The sequence below is a fragment of the Staurois parvus genome, unplaced genomic scaffold, assembly GCF_062004578.1.
Source record: "Staurois parvus isolate SC_StPar_1 unplaced genomic scaffold, SC_StPar_1.0 ptg001032l, whole genome shotgun sequence".
Lineage (NCBI taxonomy): Eukaryota > Metazoa > Chordata > Amphibia > Anura > Ranidae > Staurois > Staurois parvus.
The window spans coordinates 1,220,327-1,237,331 of record NW_028318828.1 but is presented as its reverse complement, the minus strand read 5'-3'; the positions used below and the strand labels follow the sequence as shown (position 1 = coordinate 1,237,331).

Sequence of the window (17,005 nt, the reverse complement as noted above, 5' to 3'; positions counted from 1 at the left end):
CACCACTGACCTAAGGCTATGATTGTGATTATGACGATACACTGTGGCCCTGATTAACCCTTTGCTTACTGGGCCCTTAAACCCCCTTCATGACCAGAGCGTTTTTTGCAATATATGCAGTGTCGGATTTGTTTTAAATGTTGCAATGGTTTTGCGGCTCCCAGTCTTTTTTTCCCTCTCGGAAACGGGTCCAAGTGGCTCTTTATGTCTTAAAGGTTGCAGACCCCTGGTATAGACCATACATTTTGTACAGGGATAGAAATTTGTGTACTCAGACTGGTCTGGAGTGGTAAGTGGGATATCCCAGGGCTCTGTCCTGGGACCAATTCTGTTACATTTATTCATAAATGATATAGAGGTTGGTATAAATAGCTCAATCTCAGTGCTTGCTGATGATACAAAGCTAAGTAGGACAATAACTTCACAGCAGGATATAGAAACTTTACAAGAAGACCTCATTAAAATAAAGGGGTTGACAAATATGTGACGAATGAGGTTTAAAGAGTAACTTCACTTTTGTTAAGAAAAAAAACATTCCCTTTTGGGTAATCAAAATACATTACAAGGATTTTAACCAACTTAATAGCAGATTTCTACCTTTTTGTTATTCTGAAGAAATAGCTGTTTTGTCTGTGCCCATGTGCAGAGTGAATCTGTATGGGAGTAGTTTTATAACTAATAATCAGTTTCTGTACCTGCAGGGCTCTAATGAGGAAAGTGGTAGGGTCTGCATCCCTTTAGACGTGTTTATCCTTTGAGAGTGTCACTCTAAAAATTATTTTTTATTGCAGGGGATGCCCAAAATCTGACTTGTAAATGAGCCAGTCACACAAGCAGGAAATTCAATTTCTGGGGGCGTTCTGTACACCATATGTGTACAGAACGCCTCCAGAACATTGCATCTTACCGAAAATTAGAGCACTGCAGATTGAGATGGAAGGGTCGCAATTGTATACACTATATCTTTTTTTTTTGTTGTTGCTATTTTTCTCTCATGAAAGTGGAGTTACCCTTTAACCACTTGCTGACTGCACTATAAGCCGAATGACGGCTATAGCGTAATCGTCAAGTTCTGGGAAGGTGTCATATGACATCCTTCCAGAACCACGCCCCCTGCACACCTGCTGTGGTGCTGTCTGTGATAGCTGTTTCCTTCGGACACAGCTGATCACATGTCATGGTAAAAGGCCATTTACCATGTGATCGGCTGTGTCCAATCACAGCTGATCACAATGTAAACACACTTGCCGGTTATCAGCAGCGCTTTCCTCATGCTGTCACAGCATGAGGAAAGTACTGTCCGTAACAGGCAAGTGTAAAAGGAGACATTTACACTAATAATCAGGGCACTGATCAGTGCCCAGTACTCATCAGTGCTGCCAGTCTGAGCCCATCAGTGCTGCCAAGCAGTGCCCATCAGTGCTGCCTATTAGTGCCACCTATCAGTACCGCCCATCATTGCCTTTCAGTGCTGCCTATTAGTGCCCATCAGTGCTGCCTATCAGTGCTACGAAATGGAACAAACATCCTTTTGTGACTTAGATTCCACTTAAATGCCTGCTGCCTCTAATAAAAATTAGCCTTCTGCTTTGTTTATGTTTTTCCTATTAGTGGCAGGACATATACCCAGTGATCTATTGTATAGCTTAACAAACTACTGAAGAGAAAGATTTTACAATGAGTAAAAAATCCTTTTTTTACAGTAACTGTATGATGGATTATTTGCAAAGTGAACGTATATGCTGCTTTTACAGGTTCTCATCCTGTGGCTAAATATCTTGGCTCTGTGGACTACAAATACAATAACCTCTTCCAAGATTCTGCCTGGAGAGACCTCTTCACAAAATTTGATAAACAAGCTTCAGGTAAGAATTTCATCAAAGACTATTTAAAAAGGGGTGTACTACTTCTTGTAGACACAACTATACTTTTTACAGTTCTCAACTGCACTAGTGACTGGCTCCATTTATGCATGGATGGATTAATCGGTAAGAAAGGGAGTAGACATTGGTTTTCAGAAGTTGCTTTACATTCTTTGACTGCCACTGTTTGTCTTCATCTTGTTTGGTTTCTGAGTGGCAGCTTCACTTAAGTGGAAGTAAACTCAACTTTCTTGGGTTTGCAGTATATACTGGCAGAAATTTTGAGATCTATGTTTCAGTAACTTTAGATGGATCCAAACTGACTTCTTGTCTTTAGCGTGTCCAATGCCTCAATATTATTTGATTTTTATTATCTATTGATATTACTTGCTTACATTTCCCCTTAAAACTAATACATGGCCATATTTAAAACACACATGTAGAATTGTTTTAAATTAGTTTTGGACTGAATGAGAAAGGGTTAAAAGTACTGAGACCAGAAGTGAGCACATTTTTCTAGGCGCACTCAAAAATGATAATAAAAGATAGATATACAGTATATATTTATATATCTAAAATCTACATATATATATCCAAAACAGGTTTAGAATTACTAAAGTTTTAAGTCTTGAGAAAGATGGACTGAGCTTCATCGAATCATTAACAATAACAACACTGCTGTTTTTGATCTTCCTCCTATGCAAGACCTGTGAGTGCCTCTAAACCATTTTTGGATGTATATGGACTTCTTTGTGGGTGAGCACCTGGGCATCTATCTCAAACATAGAGGTACCAAACATAGTGGCTACCTTTTGGAACTATATATACATATATAAATGTGTAATACATACACATATATATATATATACATACATATATATATATATATATATATATATATATATATATATATAGTTTTGGAAATCTTCTTATAGCCTAGGCCATCTTTATGTAGAGCAACAATTCTTTTTTTTCAGATCCTCAGAGAGTTCTTTGCCATGAGGTACCATGTTGAACTTCCAGTGACCAGTATGAGACAGTGAGAGCAATAACGCCAAATTTAACACACCTGCTTCTCAGTCACACCTGAGACCTTGTAACACTAATGAATCACATGACACCAGGGAGGGAAAATGGCAAATTGGGCGCAATTTGGACATTTTCACTTAGGGGTGTACTCACTTTTGTTGCCAGACATTAATGGCTGTGTGTTGAGTTATTTTGAGGGGACAGCAAATTTACACTGTTATACAAGCTGTACACTGACTACTTTACATTGTAGCAAAGTGTAATTTCTTCAGTGTTGTCACATGAAATGATATAATAAAATATTTACAAAAATGTGAGGGGTGTACTCACTTCTGTGAGATACTGTATGTATATATGTGTGTGTGTGTGTGTATGTATGTATATATATATATATATATATATATATATATATATATATATATATACACACACACACACACTATATTGCCAAACATCTTTCGATTCAAGTGTTCCAATCACCTCCATGGTCACAGGTGTATAAGATCAAACACCTAGGCATGCAGACTGCTTCTACAAACGTTTGTAAAAGAATGGGTCGCTCTCAGCAGCTCAGGGAAGTCAAGCAATGTACCATGATAGGTTACCACCTGTGCAATAAGTCATCCGTGAAATTTCCTTGCTACTAAATATTGGTATTATGACAAAGCAACAGGGAACAACAACAACTCAGCAACGAAGTGGTATGCCATGTAAAATGTCAGAGCGGGATCAGCGCATGCTGAAGCACACGGTGCACAGAAGTCGTTAACTGTCTGCAGAGTTAATAGTTAAAGTGTTTCTAAACCCACAACAGTAAAATCAGGCTGTATATGCAATAAAGCATGCTTGTTATACTCAGTGTGGAATCTAAGGGGTTAATCCTCTGCATTGTGTAAAAAGGCTGTTTGATCCTTTCTTCGCTGCCCCTCCTCTTGTTGAAATGACAACCTGATACAGACTGAACCCACGGTCACATGCTCAGTTTGGTGTGTATTGCTAGAAATGTTTTTTTTTATTGGGAGGGTGCATCTGATCAGCACAGGGCCAATCTGCACTGTTCAGACAGAGGTTTCACATCCTCCTAGAGCAGAAAGAAAACCTCCTCCTACAAGCTTTAACCAGTGCTCTGCTGAAGTCACAAGACTGCTGATGAGAAAAAGTATTTAGCAGTTTATATTTACTAAAATAATTCCATTTCCATGTTCTGTGTACTGTGGGAGACCAGATATAGTGACTGCAGGGTCCTGTGTTTAACCTCCTTAGCGGTTTTCCCGAGTGTAGCTCGGGGTAGAATTTCTATACCAAGAACGGTAACCCCGAGCTACACTCGGGCTTACCATGCAGCGTTCTCTGGGGGTCCCTGCAGCACTTACCTTGTCCTTCGCTCCCACGATGTGTCCCCTGCAGCGTCCCCGTCCATCTCCTCCGGCGGATGCCGGCATCTGACTTCCGTGTTCCGGTCCCCGTGACGTCGGAACGTTCGGGCGGCGGAACCGGCGGGAAATTTGAAATTTTTAAAAAATGACATTTTTGCTGTCATTGCTTTTTCACTGCATTTCACATACATTTTGTCCCCACTGCTTTGTCCTATGCCCTGCCTGCATTTTGACTGTTCTTTCTGCCTGGAAACTTAGAAAAGTCCATGGCGGCCAAAAAGCGTCCCTTTACATCAAAAGCGGTTTTAGAACAGCGATAGTAAATCAGAACCACTTGCAGAATTGAGTGATAATGATTTGTGGGGAAATTCGTCATCAGACACTGAAAACGATTTTGCGACTTTGCTCAGCGATGTGCGAATTTGCCTCTGTATTTCAAATTTCAGTGTTTTTGGTTTGATTATATTATTGAATTAAATTGATTATTATTATATTATTATTTTTTATGATTATTAATTAAATTATAATTTATGATTTTGTGTTTCAAGTTTTATCATATCCGGAATGTTTAATAGACTCTTGTTCAGACAGATTTCAGTGAGTTATTCCTAAAAATTACAGCCTACAATTAAAAACTACATATTTCCATGCAAAAAAATGGTACCGCTTTCAGCACAAAATTCCTGACATGATCATACCGCCAGGGAGGTTAATATCAATTTAAAGACCCACAAACTTCATGTGGCCTTCAGATTAGCACAACAACAATGTGTAGAGAGCTTGATGGAATGTGTTTCCATGTCCAAGCAGCTGTGTCCAAGCCTCACATCACCAAGTGCAATGCAAAGCATCGGAGGCACGCCACCACTGGACTCTAGAGCAGTGGAGACATGTTCTCCAGAGTGCCGAATCACGCTTCTCTGTCTGATGGATGTGTTTGGGTTTGGCAGTTGCCAGGAGAACAGTACTTGCCTGACATGATTGTGCCAAGTTTAAAGTTTGGTGAAGGGGGGGGGGTTATGGTATGAAGTTGTTTTTCAGGGGTTAGGCTTAGCTTCTCAGTTCCAGTGAAGGGAACTCTTAAGGCGTCAGCATACCAAGAAATTTTGGACAATTTCATGTATATTCTTTGTAGAAGAGGATCACTCCCTTTGTTCCTGTGTTGATTACAGGGAATTAAATAAAATAACTGTCAAAACAGATATCCATTGTCTCTAATTCCTGAACTTTTTGAGTGCTTTAGGACAGCTAAACTTGACTTATGAGGGGCATATAATCTGGTGTGGATTTGTGAAGGAGACAAACCTTTCACACTATATGTGGCCACTTTGAATATCTAGTCATACCTTTTGGGTTGTGTAATGCACAAGCAACTTTCAGCATTTTGTAAGCAATATTTTCAGAGACTCTGGATCTGTTCGTGATCGTGTATCTTGATGACATCCTCATCTTCTCAATATCCATAGAGGTGCACCGTGAGCATGTTAAAAAGATACTTGGTCATCTTCGAGAGCATGGACTATATGCAAAAGCTGAAAAATGTGAATTTAACAAAGAAACAATCCAATTTCCTGGACTTATTATCTCTATCTCATGCATTTCCATGGACCCCCAGAAAGTCAAGCCTATACTTGCATGGCCTGTACCAACGGACATCAAGAGCACGCATAGATTTGTTGGATTTGACAATTTCTATCACAAGTTTATTAGGAATTTCATATGACAAAGCAAACTATTCAATTTCAATGGACATCCTCGGCACAAGCTGCATTTGACCAGCTAAAGACTTTGTTCACCACAGCACCAATTCTGTGACACCCAGAACCTGCATCACCTTAATTCCTCATGGTGGATGCCTCAGAAAATGCAGTAGGTGGCATCCTGTCACAGTGCCAGGGCCTGAAGTCCCTCTTCCACCCATCGCTTTCTTCTTCTTATTATTATTATTATACAGGTTTTATTTAGCTCCAACCGTTTGCTTAGCACTTTACAATATAAAGGGAGACAATACAGCAACAATACAGTTCAATACAAGAGGGTTAGGAGGGCCCTGCTCCTTGGAGCTTACAATCTAAGAGGGAGGGGCTTGTGGTACAAAAGGTAATAACTGGGGGGGGTGGACTGGTAGGAGGAATAGAAGATTCCATTATTAGCTGAAGGCAGTATACGCTTCCCTGAAGAGATAGGTTTTCAGAGATCGCCTAAAAGTGGGCAGAGTAGACGATAGTCTGATAGATTGGGGTAGAGAGTTCCAGAGGATGGAGGAGGCTCTTTAGAAGTCCTGGAGATGAGCATTGGAGGAGGAGACAAGGGAGCTAGAGGGCAGGAGGTCATGCGAGGAGCAGAGAGGATGGTTTGGGTGATATTTGGAGACAAGATTGGTGATGTAATTGGGGGCAGAGTTATAAATGGTTTTATATGTGATTGTTAAGGTTTTGAATTTTATCTGTTGGGCAATGGGAAGCCAGTGGAGGGTTTGGCAGAGAGGGATGGCAGATATAGAATGGTTAGTAAGGTCGATTAGTCTGGCAGCAGCATTCATGATAGACTGAACAGGGGATAGCATGCGATGAGGTAGGCTATTGAGGAGGGAGTTACAATAGTCAAGGCGAGAGATAACCAGGGAGTGAATTCGTTTGTTAGTAGTTTCAGAGGTTAAGAACGGGCGTAATTCTTTTCTAGAATACTCAGCTCTACAGAAAAGAATTACGATGTGGGAGTTCGTGAGCTTCTGGCAAACAAGTCAGCCCTGGAAGAAGAATGGCGCTACTTGCTAGAAGGGCAGCTCATCCTATTTTGATCTTCACGGATCATAAAAATTTAGAGTATCTGAATCTGGCCAAGCAATTAAGACATTGTCAACTAGGTGGGCATTATTTTTCTCTCGCTCCACTATCCACAAAACTTATAGGCCAGATTCCAAGAATGGCAAGCCAGATTCGTTATCACGCTTGTATCCAGAAGATGAAGTGCCTTGTCAATCAGACACAATTCTGCTAGCCCAAAGCTTTTTGCTGCTACATGCAGATCTGATTACTCAGCTCTCTGCTAAAGCAGGCATCTATAAAGGATGTCCTACCACAAGATGTCTGTCTTCATGAACAAGGTCGTCTGTTTCTGCATAACCAGAAGGTGTTTGTACCTCCAAATTTACATTCCAGAATCCTTAGTTTATGCCATGACCATCCTTTGGCGGGACATTTAGGGTATCCAAAACAACAGAACTTGTTCAATGCTCATTTTGGTGCCCTAGTTTTAAAGTGATTCTAAAGGCTTTTTTTTTAAAAATAATAACAAATATGTCTATACTTGCCTGCTGTGTGCAGTGGTTTTGCAGCCCGGATCCTCCTCTTCTAGGGGCCCCCGCAGGCTCTCTGGACCCTCCCTCATAGAATGCATGAGCCTTTAGAACCACTTTAAGGTCAGACTGCCAAAATTATGTCAGGACCTCTGGAGTTTGCATTTGAAGCAAGAATGACAAAACCAAATCCTGGGGTTTGCTAAGGCCCTTGCCCATTCCCAGAAGGCCTTTGAGAATGATCAGTGTGGACTTTGTCGAGTTCTCTCCATCTAAAAAACTTACTACCATCTTCGTGATAGTCGTCAGGTTAACCAAGATCTCTCATTTCATACCTATTGGGTACTCCCTCAGCAATAGACTGCATGTACTTTTGTCAAAGAAGTGGTCATACTTCATGGGACATCTGGCAGTATCACTTCAGATCGAGGAGTACATTTTACATCTAGGTTTTGGAGAGATCTTTGCAGGACACTGAAGATTGTCACTTTTCTTCAGCCAACAGTCTGCAAACAAATGGCCAGACTGAATGCAAACATCATGCAGTGTCTTCGGTGCTTTCCATCTTTTGAGCAAAATGCTTGGGCATCACTCCTTTCCTGGCATCATTCCTGGCAGAATTTGCTTACAATAATGCAGTTTACTCAGCCACAGGACAGGCCCCATTCTTTGCAGACTATGGATATTGGATATATGGATAAACTATGGATATACCTTTTTACCAGATACCACGCCTGTTTATTCTGTTCCCACAGTCCAAGAAAGGTTGAAATTCTTGCAGCCAAATACAAGGCCCAGCAAGATAATAAAAAATGTTTTGATAGGAGGAGAGGAGACTTGGATCTCAACCTAGGTGACAAAGTTTGGCTGTCAACTGCTAATCTAAAACTGTTGTGTCCATCCAAGAAGTTAGGACCTAGGACCATATATTGGTCCAGTTGCTGTCAAGAGAAAAATTAATACAGCAGTTTATGAACTTTTACGCCCGGAAACATACAAAATTCATCCAGGCTTTGATGTATATTTATTAAAAACCACAAGACTAGATCCATTCCCTGGATGTGAGTCTGGTCCACCAGCACCCACAGTAGTCAATGGCAACGAGGAATATGAAGTCAAAACAACTTTGGACTGCAGGAAAAGAAGGGGAGCTATACAGTATTTAATTAAATGGAAGGGCCATGGTCCAGAAGAAAACTCATGGGAGCCAGAAGAAGCCAATGTTCATGCCAAAAGACTGATAAAGGCATTCTTTCAGGCCCATCCGGAAAAGATGTTGCAGATGGGCATCCGGAGGTTTCCCAATGGGAGGGGGCAATGTAAGGAAACCTTAGTACATATTGGAAGGAGAAGGCTGGCACATACTCATACTTATGTGCATGCTCATAATTCTGAGCAAAAGCTCAATACTAGACAGGCATTGTCACACTCGCGCAAACGTATTAGCGTGTGCAGAAAACATATATGCACTTGCACACGCAAACGTGTGAGCACTGGCGCCAAACGGCATTTTTAATCTGCACTCTGACATAGATGGGTTGCTGAGGCGTCTTCAGCTAGTTCCTACTTTACCTGAGCCTTGACTTGCTATACCTGCTTACCTGTGCACGATTCGGCTTTCTCCTGACCTGTTCTTGGATTTCTGCCTGCCTACTGTGACCTCAGCTTGTATTCTGACCCTGCTCCTGTCTTGCATTCCTGTACCTTGCTGCCTGGCTGTGTACCGATCCCAGCTCGTATCCTGGCTCCATTTCTGTACCTTGCTGCCCAGCTGTTGGTGACCTTTTTGCTACATTCCTGTCTGCCAAGTAAGTGTCACCGTGTTCCTGTTCCTGCCTGGTGATTTACGGTCATCTGCTTCCTGCAAACCCCAGCTGGTGCTACCTGCTACACCTACCCTCGTGCCACTCTGTGTCCCCACACTTCCTGTCATCACTCTTGGACAAGAGGTGCAAGAGAAGCCCCCTCTCCAGCTCGTTTTCCACCAGGTATGTAACATTATGCCAATGTGGTATTTCAGTTTTCCCTTTTTAATAAATTCACAGATATTTCCAAAATTCTGTTTTCACTTTGTCATTATAGGGTACTGAGTGTAGATTAATGAGAAAAAAAACATGAATTTAAACAATTGTAGTATCGGGGTGCAACATAACAAAATAGAAAAAAAGTGAAGGGGGCCTGAACACTGTATGAATGCACTATATACAATCACCGGCCACTTTATTAGTTACACCTGTTCAATTTCTTGGTAACACAAATTGCTAATCAGCAGATCGCATGGCAGCAACTCATTTAGGCATCTATACGTGGTGAAGACGACTTGCTGAAGTTCAAACCGAGCATCAGAATGGGTAAGAAAGAGGATTTAAGTGACTTTGAAAGTGGCATGGTTTTTGGTGCCAGACGAGCTGGTCTGAGTATTTCAAAAACTACTGATCTACTGGGATTTTCACACACAACCATCTCTAGGGTTTACAGAGAATAGTTGGAGAAACAGAAAATATCCAGTGAGCGTGACTTGTGTGGACAAAAATGCCTTGTTGATGTCAGAGGTCAAAGGACTTTATGACTACAGTGTTCTCATCTTCTGAGTGCTGTTTACATATATATAGCATATATATATAGTTGTGGTCAAAATAATAGCAGTCAGACATCACTAACCTAATCAATCACTGTTTTTGGCAAAAATGATATTTCTACATGGCAAATAATTTACTAGCAGGTGTAGTAGAGTAATAGAAATCCAACAGACCCAACAGTCATGACATGCATGCTGCAGATTCTGTGTAATTGAATCACTAATTGAAAGGGGCATGTTCCAAATAATAGCAATGTGGAGTTCTATTAGTGAGGTCATTCATTCTTTGAAAAACAGGTGGCAATTATTGCCCTTATTTAAGGAAGGAAGGCAGCAAATGTTGTACATACTGGTTACAGTGCATTTCTCTCTGAAATTCTAAGGAAAATGGGTCGTTCCAGACATTGTTCAGAAGAACAGCGTACCTTAATTAAAAAGTTGATTATAAAGAAGTGCAGAAAATGATAGGCTGCTCAGTTAAAATGATCACAAATGCTTTAAAATGGCAACCAAAACTTGAAAGACGTGGAAGAAAGCGAAAAACTACCATTCGAATGGATAGAAGAATAGCCAAAATGGCAAGGACTCAGCCAACAATCAGCTCCAGGAAGATCAAAGATCTAAAGCTACCTCTCAGTACTGTTACAATTAGAAGACGCCTATGTGAAGCCAAGCTATCTGCAAGAAGCCCCCGCAAAGTCCCACTGTTGAAAAAAAGACATGTGCTGAAGAGGTTACAATTTGCCAAAGAGCACATTGACTGGCCTAAAGAGAAATGGTGCAACATTTTGTGGACTGATGAAAGTAAGATTGTTCTTTTTGGGTCTAGTGGCCGCAGACAGTTTGACAGATGACCCGCAAACACTGAATTCAAGCCACAGTACACTGTAAAGACAGTGAAGCATGGTTGCGCAAGCATCATGATATGGGGATGTTTCTCATACTACGGTGTTGGGCCTATTGCATACCAGGGATCATGGATCAGTTTGAATACATCAGAATACTTGAAGAGGTCATGCTGCCTTATGCTGAAGAGGAAATGCCCTTGAAATGGGTGTTCCAACAAGACAATGACCCCAAACACACCAGTAAACGTGCAACATCTTGGTTCCAGACCAACAAGATTGACGTTATGGAGTGGCCAACCCAATCCCCGGATCTTAATCCAACAGAAAACTTGTGGGGTGACATTCAAAAATGCAGTTTCTGAGGCAAAACCAAGAAATAGAGAAGAACTGTGGAATGTAGTCCAATCATCCTGTGCTGGAATACCTGTTCACAGGTGCCAGAAGTTGGTTGACTCCATGCAACACAGTTGTACAGTAGTTCTCAGAAACAGTGGTTATACAACTAAATATTATTTAAGTGATTCAAAGGAAAGCAAAATCTTCAAACATTTTTCAGTTTATATAGTGAATGTTTGAGTTTGTAAAGAATACAAACACTGCTATTTTTTTGAACAGTCTAATATTCACTTTTCTTCAATTTTTTATAGGAACAACACAAATTTGATATATTTTTCTTCATGTTTTGATTTGGAATAGAATGTGTAGTGTTCCCAATGCATTTGTGTGGATGGAAATAAAAGCAATTAGAAGGATTTTGAGCTTTATTCACTTTTTTTAACACACTGCTATTATTGTGAACACAACTGTGTATATATATATATATATATATATATATATATATATATATATATATATATATATATATATATAGATATCTCCAAGCATGAACCATTTTTTTTAAGTACAGTGCGAATGAAATTATGCACTCACTTCATGACCAGTAAGATCATCATGTCTGTGTGATAAAGAATGAAGTCATTTTTGGAGCTGCTCTGGATTGCAGAGGTCTACAGGAAAGTGGAGGTTCAAAATGTAATGGCAATGTATACTGGGCCCTGCCAAAGCTGTGTAAAAGAGCAAGAATGCCATGTTACAAATTCAGCCATTACATTTTTTTTCTGCCATTGTCTTTTCTGTTTTGAACCAGAGCCCTAGCAGTTCTGACTCCCTCCACCCCCTTCTAGAATATTCTAGAATACCCAGCTATATAGCTGGGTATTCAAAGAACCTGTTATGTCCACTTAGGCCACAGATCTGACAGTGTCTGTTAGCAATCAGCATCTACAGACTATCGCTTTCCTGAAGGATTTGGGATTGACCCATCATAAAACTATAAACAAAATCCTTCAGTTCTGTTACCAATGGTTTGTAAGGCAAGTAAACCCATTAGAAATAACCATAACATGCCTACCCAGGGCTAATGGGTATGGTAAAATCCATTCAGGGCTGGAGGTGACCTATCGGGGACCTCTGCCTCACTCAAGATCTTCACATCATTCATAAAATCAGAAAAAACCTAGACACATTATTATTAAGTATATATTTGAATGGAGGATATCATACCGAACAAATTGACGTCATACATTACTGAGCTACAGTATATAGAAGGTGAGATAGCAGTCTCCTACATCCTGTGTGACAGGCCTATCCTAGTATCTCTGGATGTAAAATTTAATGCTGGACAATAAACTACCAGTATCTAGAATGGAATCTGTACGTATGTGAAGATATTAAAATTGATATAAGGTGTAAGGTATGGCCATGATCCGGTTGTAACCTTGTGACATTCCATCTGTCACTACCCAGCCTCTTAGTTTGTCAGATTGGTTGATATCAAAGAAAAAGGGGACTGCAACCACATTTGACAGCTCTCATTTAAAGTGTTACTAAACCCATCAGTCTGCATTGACTATGTCTGGTCTCTCATAGTACACACAACATGGAAATGCAATTATTTTAGTAAATATAAACTGCTAAATACCTTTTCTCATTAGCAGTATATATGTCAGGAATCTAGGAGTGACCAGAAAGGTGTGGACTGACTCAGGGAAACGCAGGTCTCAGGTACAATATAATACAGTTTATTATTAGCCACCCAGATATATATATATATATATATATATATATATATATATATATATACGCACAGTGAACAAACTAACCTTCCACTAATCTTAGGAGGTGCAGGAACACAGGCGTAGTCAGGGCTGGAGAGGTGGAATGGTCAGGCCGACCGTAGGGTTCTGTAACGACTGCCTGGTGTACCTCTAGCGGTCCTCAGGGCAGGATTCCCCAGGGAGCGGAGTCTAAGCCCCAGTCTGCCTTTTCACCAGAGCCCCTGATGGTGGGGATGGACTTGGCGCAGGACTGAGACCAGGTCGCGGCCCCTGAGTACACCTGCTAGTGGTAGAGGGATCCGCCAGAGGTATGTGCAGGTACGGCTGGATCCGTGCAGGATGGATGGATGGCAGAGTAGTTAGCGTGGTCAGACAAGCCGGGTCGGTAACGGTGGAGGCAGATCAGTACAGAGCAGCAGGCAAAGAGTAAACGGGTCACAAGCCAAGGTACAGCAACAGGAGGTCAAACAGCATAGGAGTAAGCAGAAGAATAGTCAGGGATGAGCCAGTAGTCAGAACAGGAGACGGTCAACAGAGATCAGGATCAAGCCGGGTCAGCAACGAAGCAGGAACACAGAATACAGGTACAGAGGCTCATGGGAAAACATACACCAAGGCCCAGAGCACAGGCCTGGTCATGCCTTATATACACCTTTCTGTAATCAGCCCCAGGTTTGGCTGATTGTGAGCTTCTGGCTGCTAAGAGCACCCGCTGGTCAGCTCTGGTACTGCAGCCCACACGGCAGGTGAGTCCCACCACCAGTGCTGAGTCCATTGCTGAGAGCACCCGCTGGTCAGCTCTGGTACTGCAGCCCACACGGCAGGCGAGTCCCACCACCAGTGCTGAGTCCATTCCTGACAATATAGCAGTCTTGTGACTTCTATCAGTATCCAGCTGAGCACTGGTTAAAGCTTGTAGGAGGAGTTTTCATTCTGCTCTGACTGTTCTATGAAACTGTATAACCCCTGACTCCCTGTCTGGACCGTGCTGCTTGGCCCTGTGCTGATCACATGCACCCTCCCAAACGGGGGAAAAAAACTTTCTAGCCATACACACTAAACTGAGCATATGCAGTGTGACCCCTAGTGCTCTGTACTATCAGCTAATAGCTCGGGGACATTAAAAGAAGGGTAGAATCAGAGAAGACAAGATCAAACAGCCCTTTTACACAATGCGGAACATTAACCCTTTAGGTTCCAAAGTGAATATAACAAGCATGCTTTCCTGCATATACAGACTGATTTTACTAAGTAGGGTAAGGTAAGTGAGCGCAAACAGACAAGACAAGCAGCTAACATACAGGGTAATCCTCAGTACCTAAACATAAATATAAAAAGGGGGTATGTAGCGCTACAAAATTACAAATAAAATGTCATCATATATCATCACAGAAGTACATATTGTCCATAAAGTGTATCCGGAGGGCAGACGGATAAGATCCTATGGTGTCCCCAATCCAATCTGACAGAACGAAAAATGTATATAGTGCGGTTATGCGCTTACCACAATTACATACAATATGGGCATTGTATGTAAATCAGCAACAGGACATCACGGTCTGGTCAACAGCATGAGCAGCATCTGGTCATGTAAGGACATCAAGGCCAGTGGGTCCAACGTTGTCCAGGCATCCAGTGGCTCCTTATTCCAGATCACCACCTTACAAAGCTCATTAAAAACGAGCCAGGAGGCAAGAAGGTATCAATGGTGAAGTACGTTTATTCAGAGTAAAAAACCAAACAAAAGGAAGGAACTCACATCAGCATAGAAAGGTACATCCAGGTGTCATTCTTAGGTTCCCTGGTGGCTAGTAGTTCCACCAACATAAAAGGCTTGCATCCAGGTTTAATTAAAAGACCCTGGTGGCTAGTGACAGAAAGGGACCATATATAAATATATATCCCACAGATCCCAGGGTTAAGATGACCATCCAGATCCAATCAAAGAATTCCCTGGTGGTTAGTGGTTCCCTGGTGGTATAGGCGTCAATAGGGTGGATCCCCTCAATAGGGGATCCACCCTATTGACGCCTATACCACCAGGGAACCACTAACCACCAGGGAATTCTTTGATTGGATCTGGATGGTCATCTTAACCCTGGGATCTGTGGGATATATATTTATATATGGTCCCTTTCTGTCACTAGCCACCAGGGTCTTTTAATTAAACCTGGATGCAAGCCTTTTATGTTGGTGGAACTACTAGCCACCAGGGAACCTAAGAATGACACCTGGATGTACCTTTCTATGCTGATGTGAGTTCCTTCCTTTTGTTTGGTTTTTTACTCTGAATAAACGTACTTCACCATTGATACCTTCTTGCCTCCTGGCTCGTTTTTAATGAGCTTTGTAAGGTGGTGATCTGGAATAAGGAGCCACTGGATGCCTGGACAACGTTGGACCCACTGGCCTTGATGTCCTTACATGACCAGATGCTGCTCATGCTGTTGACCAGACCGTGATGTCCTGTTGCTGATTTACATACAATGCCCATATTGTATGTAATTGTGGTAAGCGCATAACCGCACTATATACATTTTTCGTTCTGTCAGATTGGATTGGGGACACCATAGGATCTTATCCGTCTGCCCTCCGGATACACTTTATGGACAATATGTACTTCTGTGATGATATATGATGACATTTTATTTGTAATTTTGTAGCGCTACATACCCCCTTTTTATATAGACTGATTTTACTGTTGTGAGTTTAGTAACACTTTAACATCAAACCAAAGAACACCTGTCAATTTGTGCGAGAGCCATTGTACTATCTTGCTTGATTGATTGGACTCTGCTGAACCAGGACATTGTTTTTCTCATAGTGAACTACTCTTTATTTCTCTGTTGCATTATTGTCTCTTTGATTCTTTGTAATACTTGTCAAGGCTGCAGGTGGAACGCGAGCTCTATGTGCCTGCTTGGCATCCACTTCTAGGTAAGAGCCACGTCGACTGGACATGGCTCAGCTCTGTGGCTGTCTGATGATGACATCACCATATTATGGGGCATTGCTATGTGTTTCAGGGCAAGGGCAGCCTCATTGCCCCAAAATACATAGCCATGCCCCCCACCGAAGTGTTTTGATTTGCTATTTCTTTTGATAAAATGTTTTATACTGAGATGGAGGCGCTCTCTTTCATTTATATTTTTATGTGCATTAGGTATACCCAAAACCTGTCTCAGAGGAGCAGCAGCCATCTTTTAAAGTGACAATTATTTTGACTTTGATTTGAATTCTTATTCAACTTTTAGATCCTATTTTCATTTACCTGACTGTGCCCTACCCTTCTCCAGTTCATCAAGCAGCGCCTTAGCTATATTCTATTTATGCGGTCAGCACAGTAGTTTTTTTCTTGTTATATTGGATTAGACAATCTGGAAACAATTAACCAATAAGTGATTAATTGGTCAAAACATTTTTTTAACTAGTATACTAAACATTGTTGAAACGAAAAGCTACCAAGTGCTATAGATTCCCCAGATGGTATAAGAATTTTCCAGGCAGAGCACCTAAAAAAAATGTATACAATTGAAAATAGCATAGAACCGTATAAAGATATACAGTACAACATTTGAAATTGTAATTGTCACACTGATTAAAAACTAACCCAAAAAGAAAGAAAGAGAGATCAAAATCAGAATTTAACCCCTTAGGAAACAAAGTATTACCGATGAATCCAATAAACCGCACGCTTTCTTAGGATTAATTCTCTTAACCCCACGTATATTATGTGCTATGCCATCAATTACCATGTATCTGAGCTGTGACACTGTATGACCCCTCTCAATAAAATGTCTAGCCAATGATAACATAACAAGTTTATCTCTGATAGAATATTTGTGTCGCGCAATATGGTCCTTGACTGTCTGTGTAATTTCTTTAACATGTAACAGC

General features: G+C 41.2%; 1 protein-coding gene across 6 annotated transcripts in view; it reads left to right on the top strand.

Annotated features, from left to right (window-relative positions):
• The window catches only part of PACS2 (phosphofurin acidic cluster sorting protein 2), a 1,098,307-nt gene that overhangs the window by 762,269 nt on the left and 319,033 nt on the right, over positions 1-17,005 (top strand). For all 6 annotated transcript variants that reach the window (XM_089657830.1, XM_089657827.1, XM_089657828.1 and 3 more), the window contains one exon: positions 1,755-1,865. In XM_089657830.1, the coding sequence (XP_089513956.1) occupies positions 1,755-1,865 (111 nt within the window). The remainder of the gene's footprint in view (positions 1-1,754; positions 1,866-17,005) is intronic.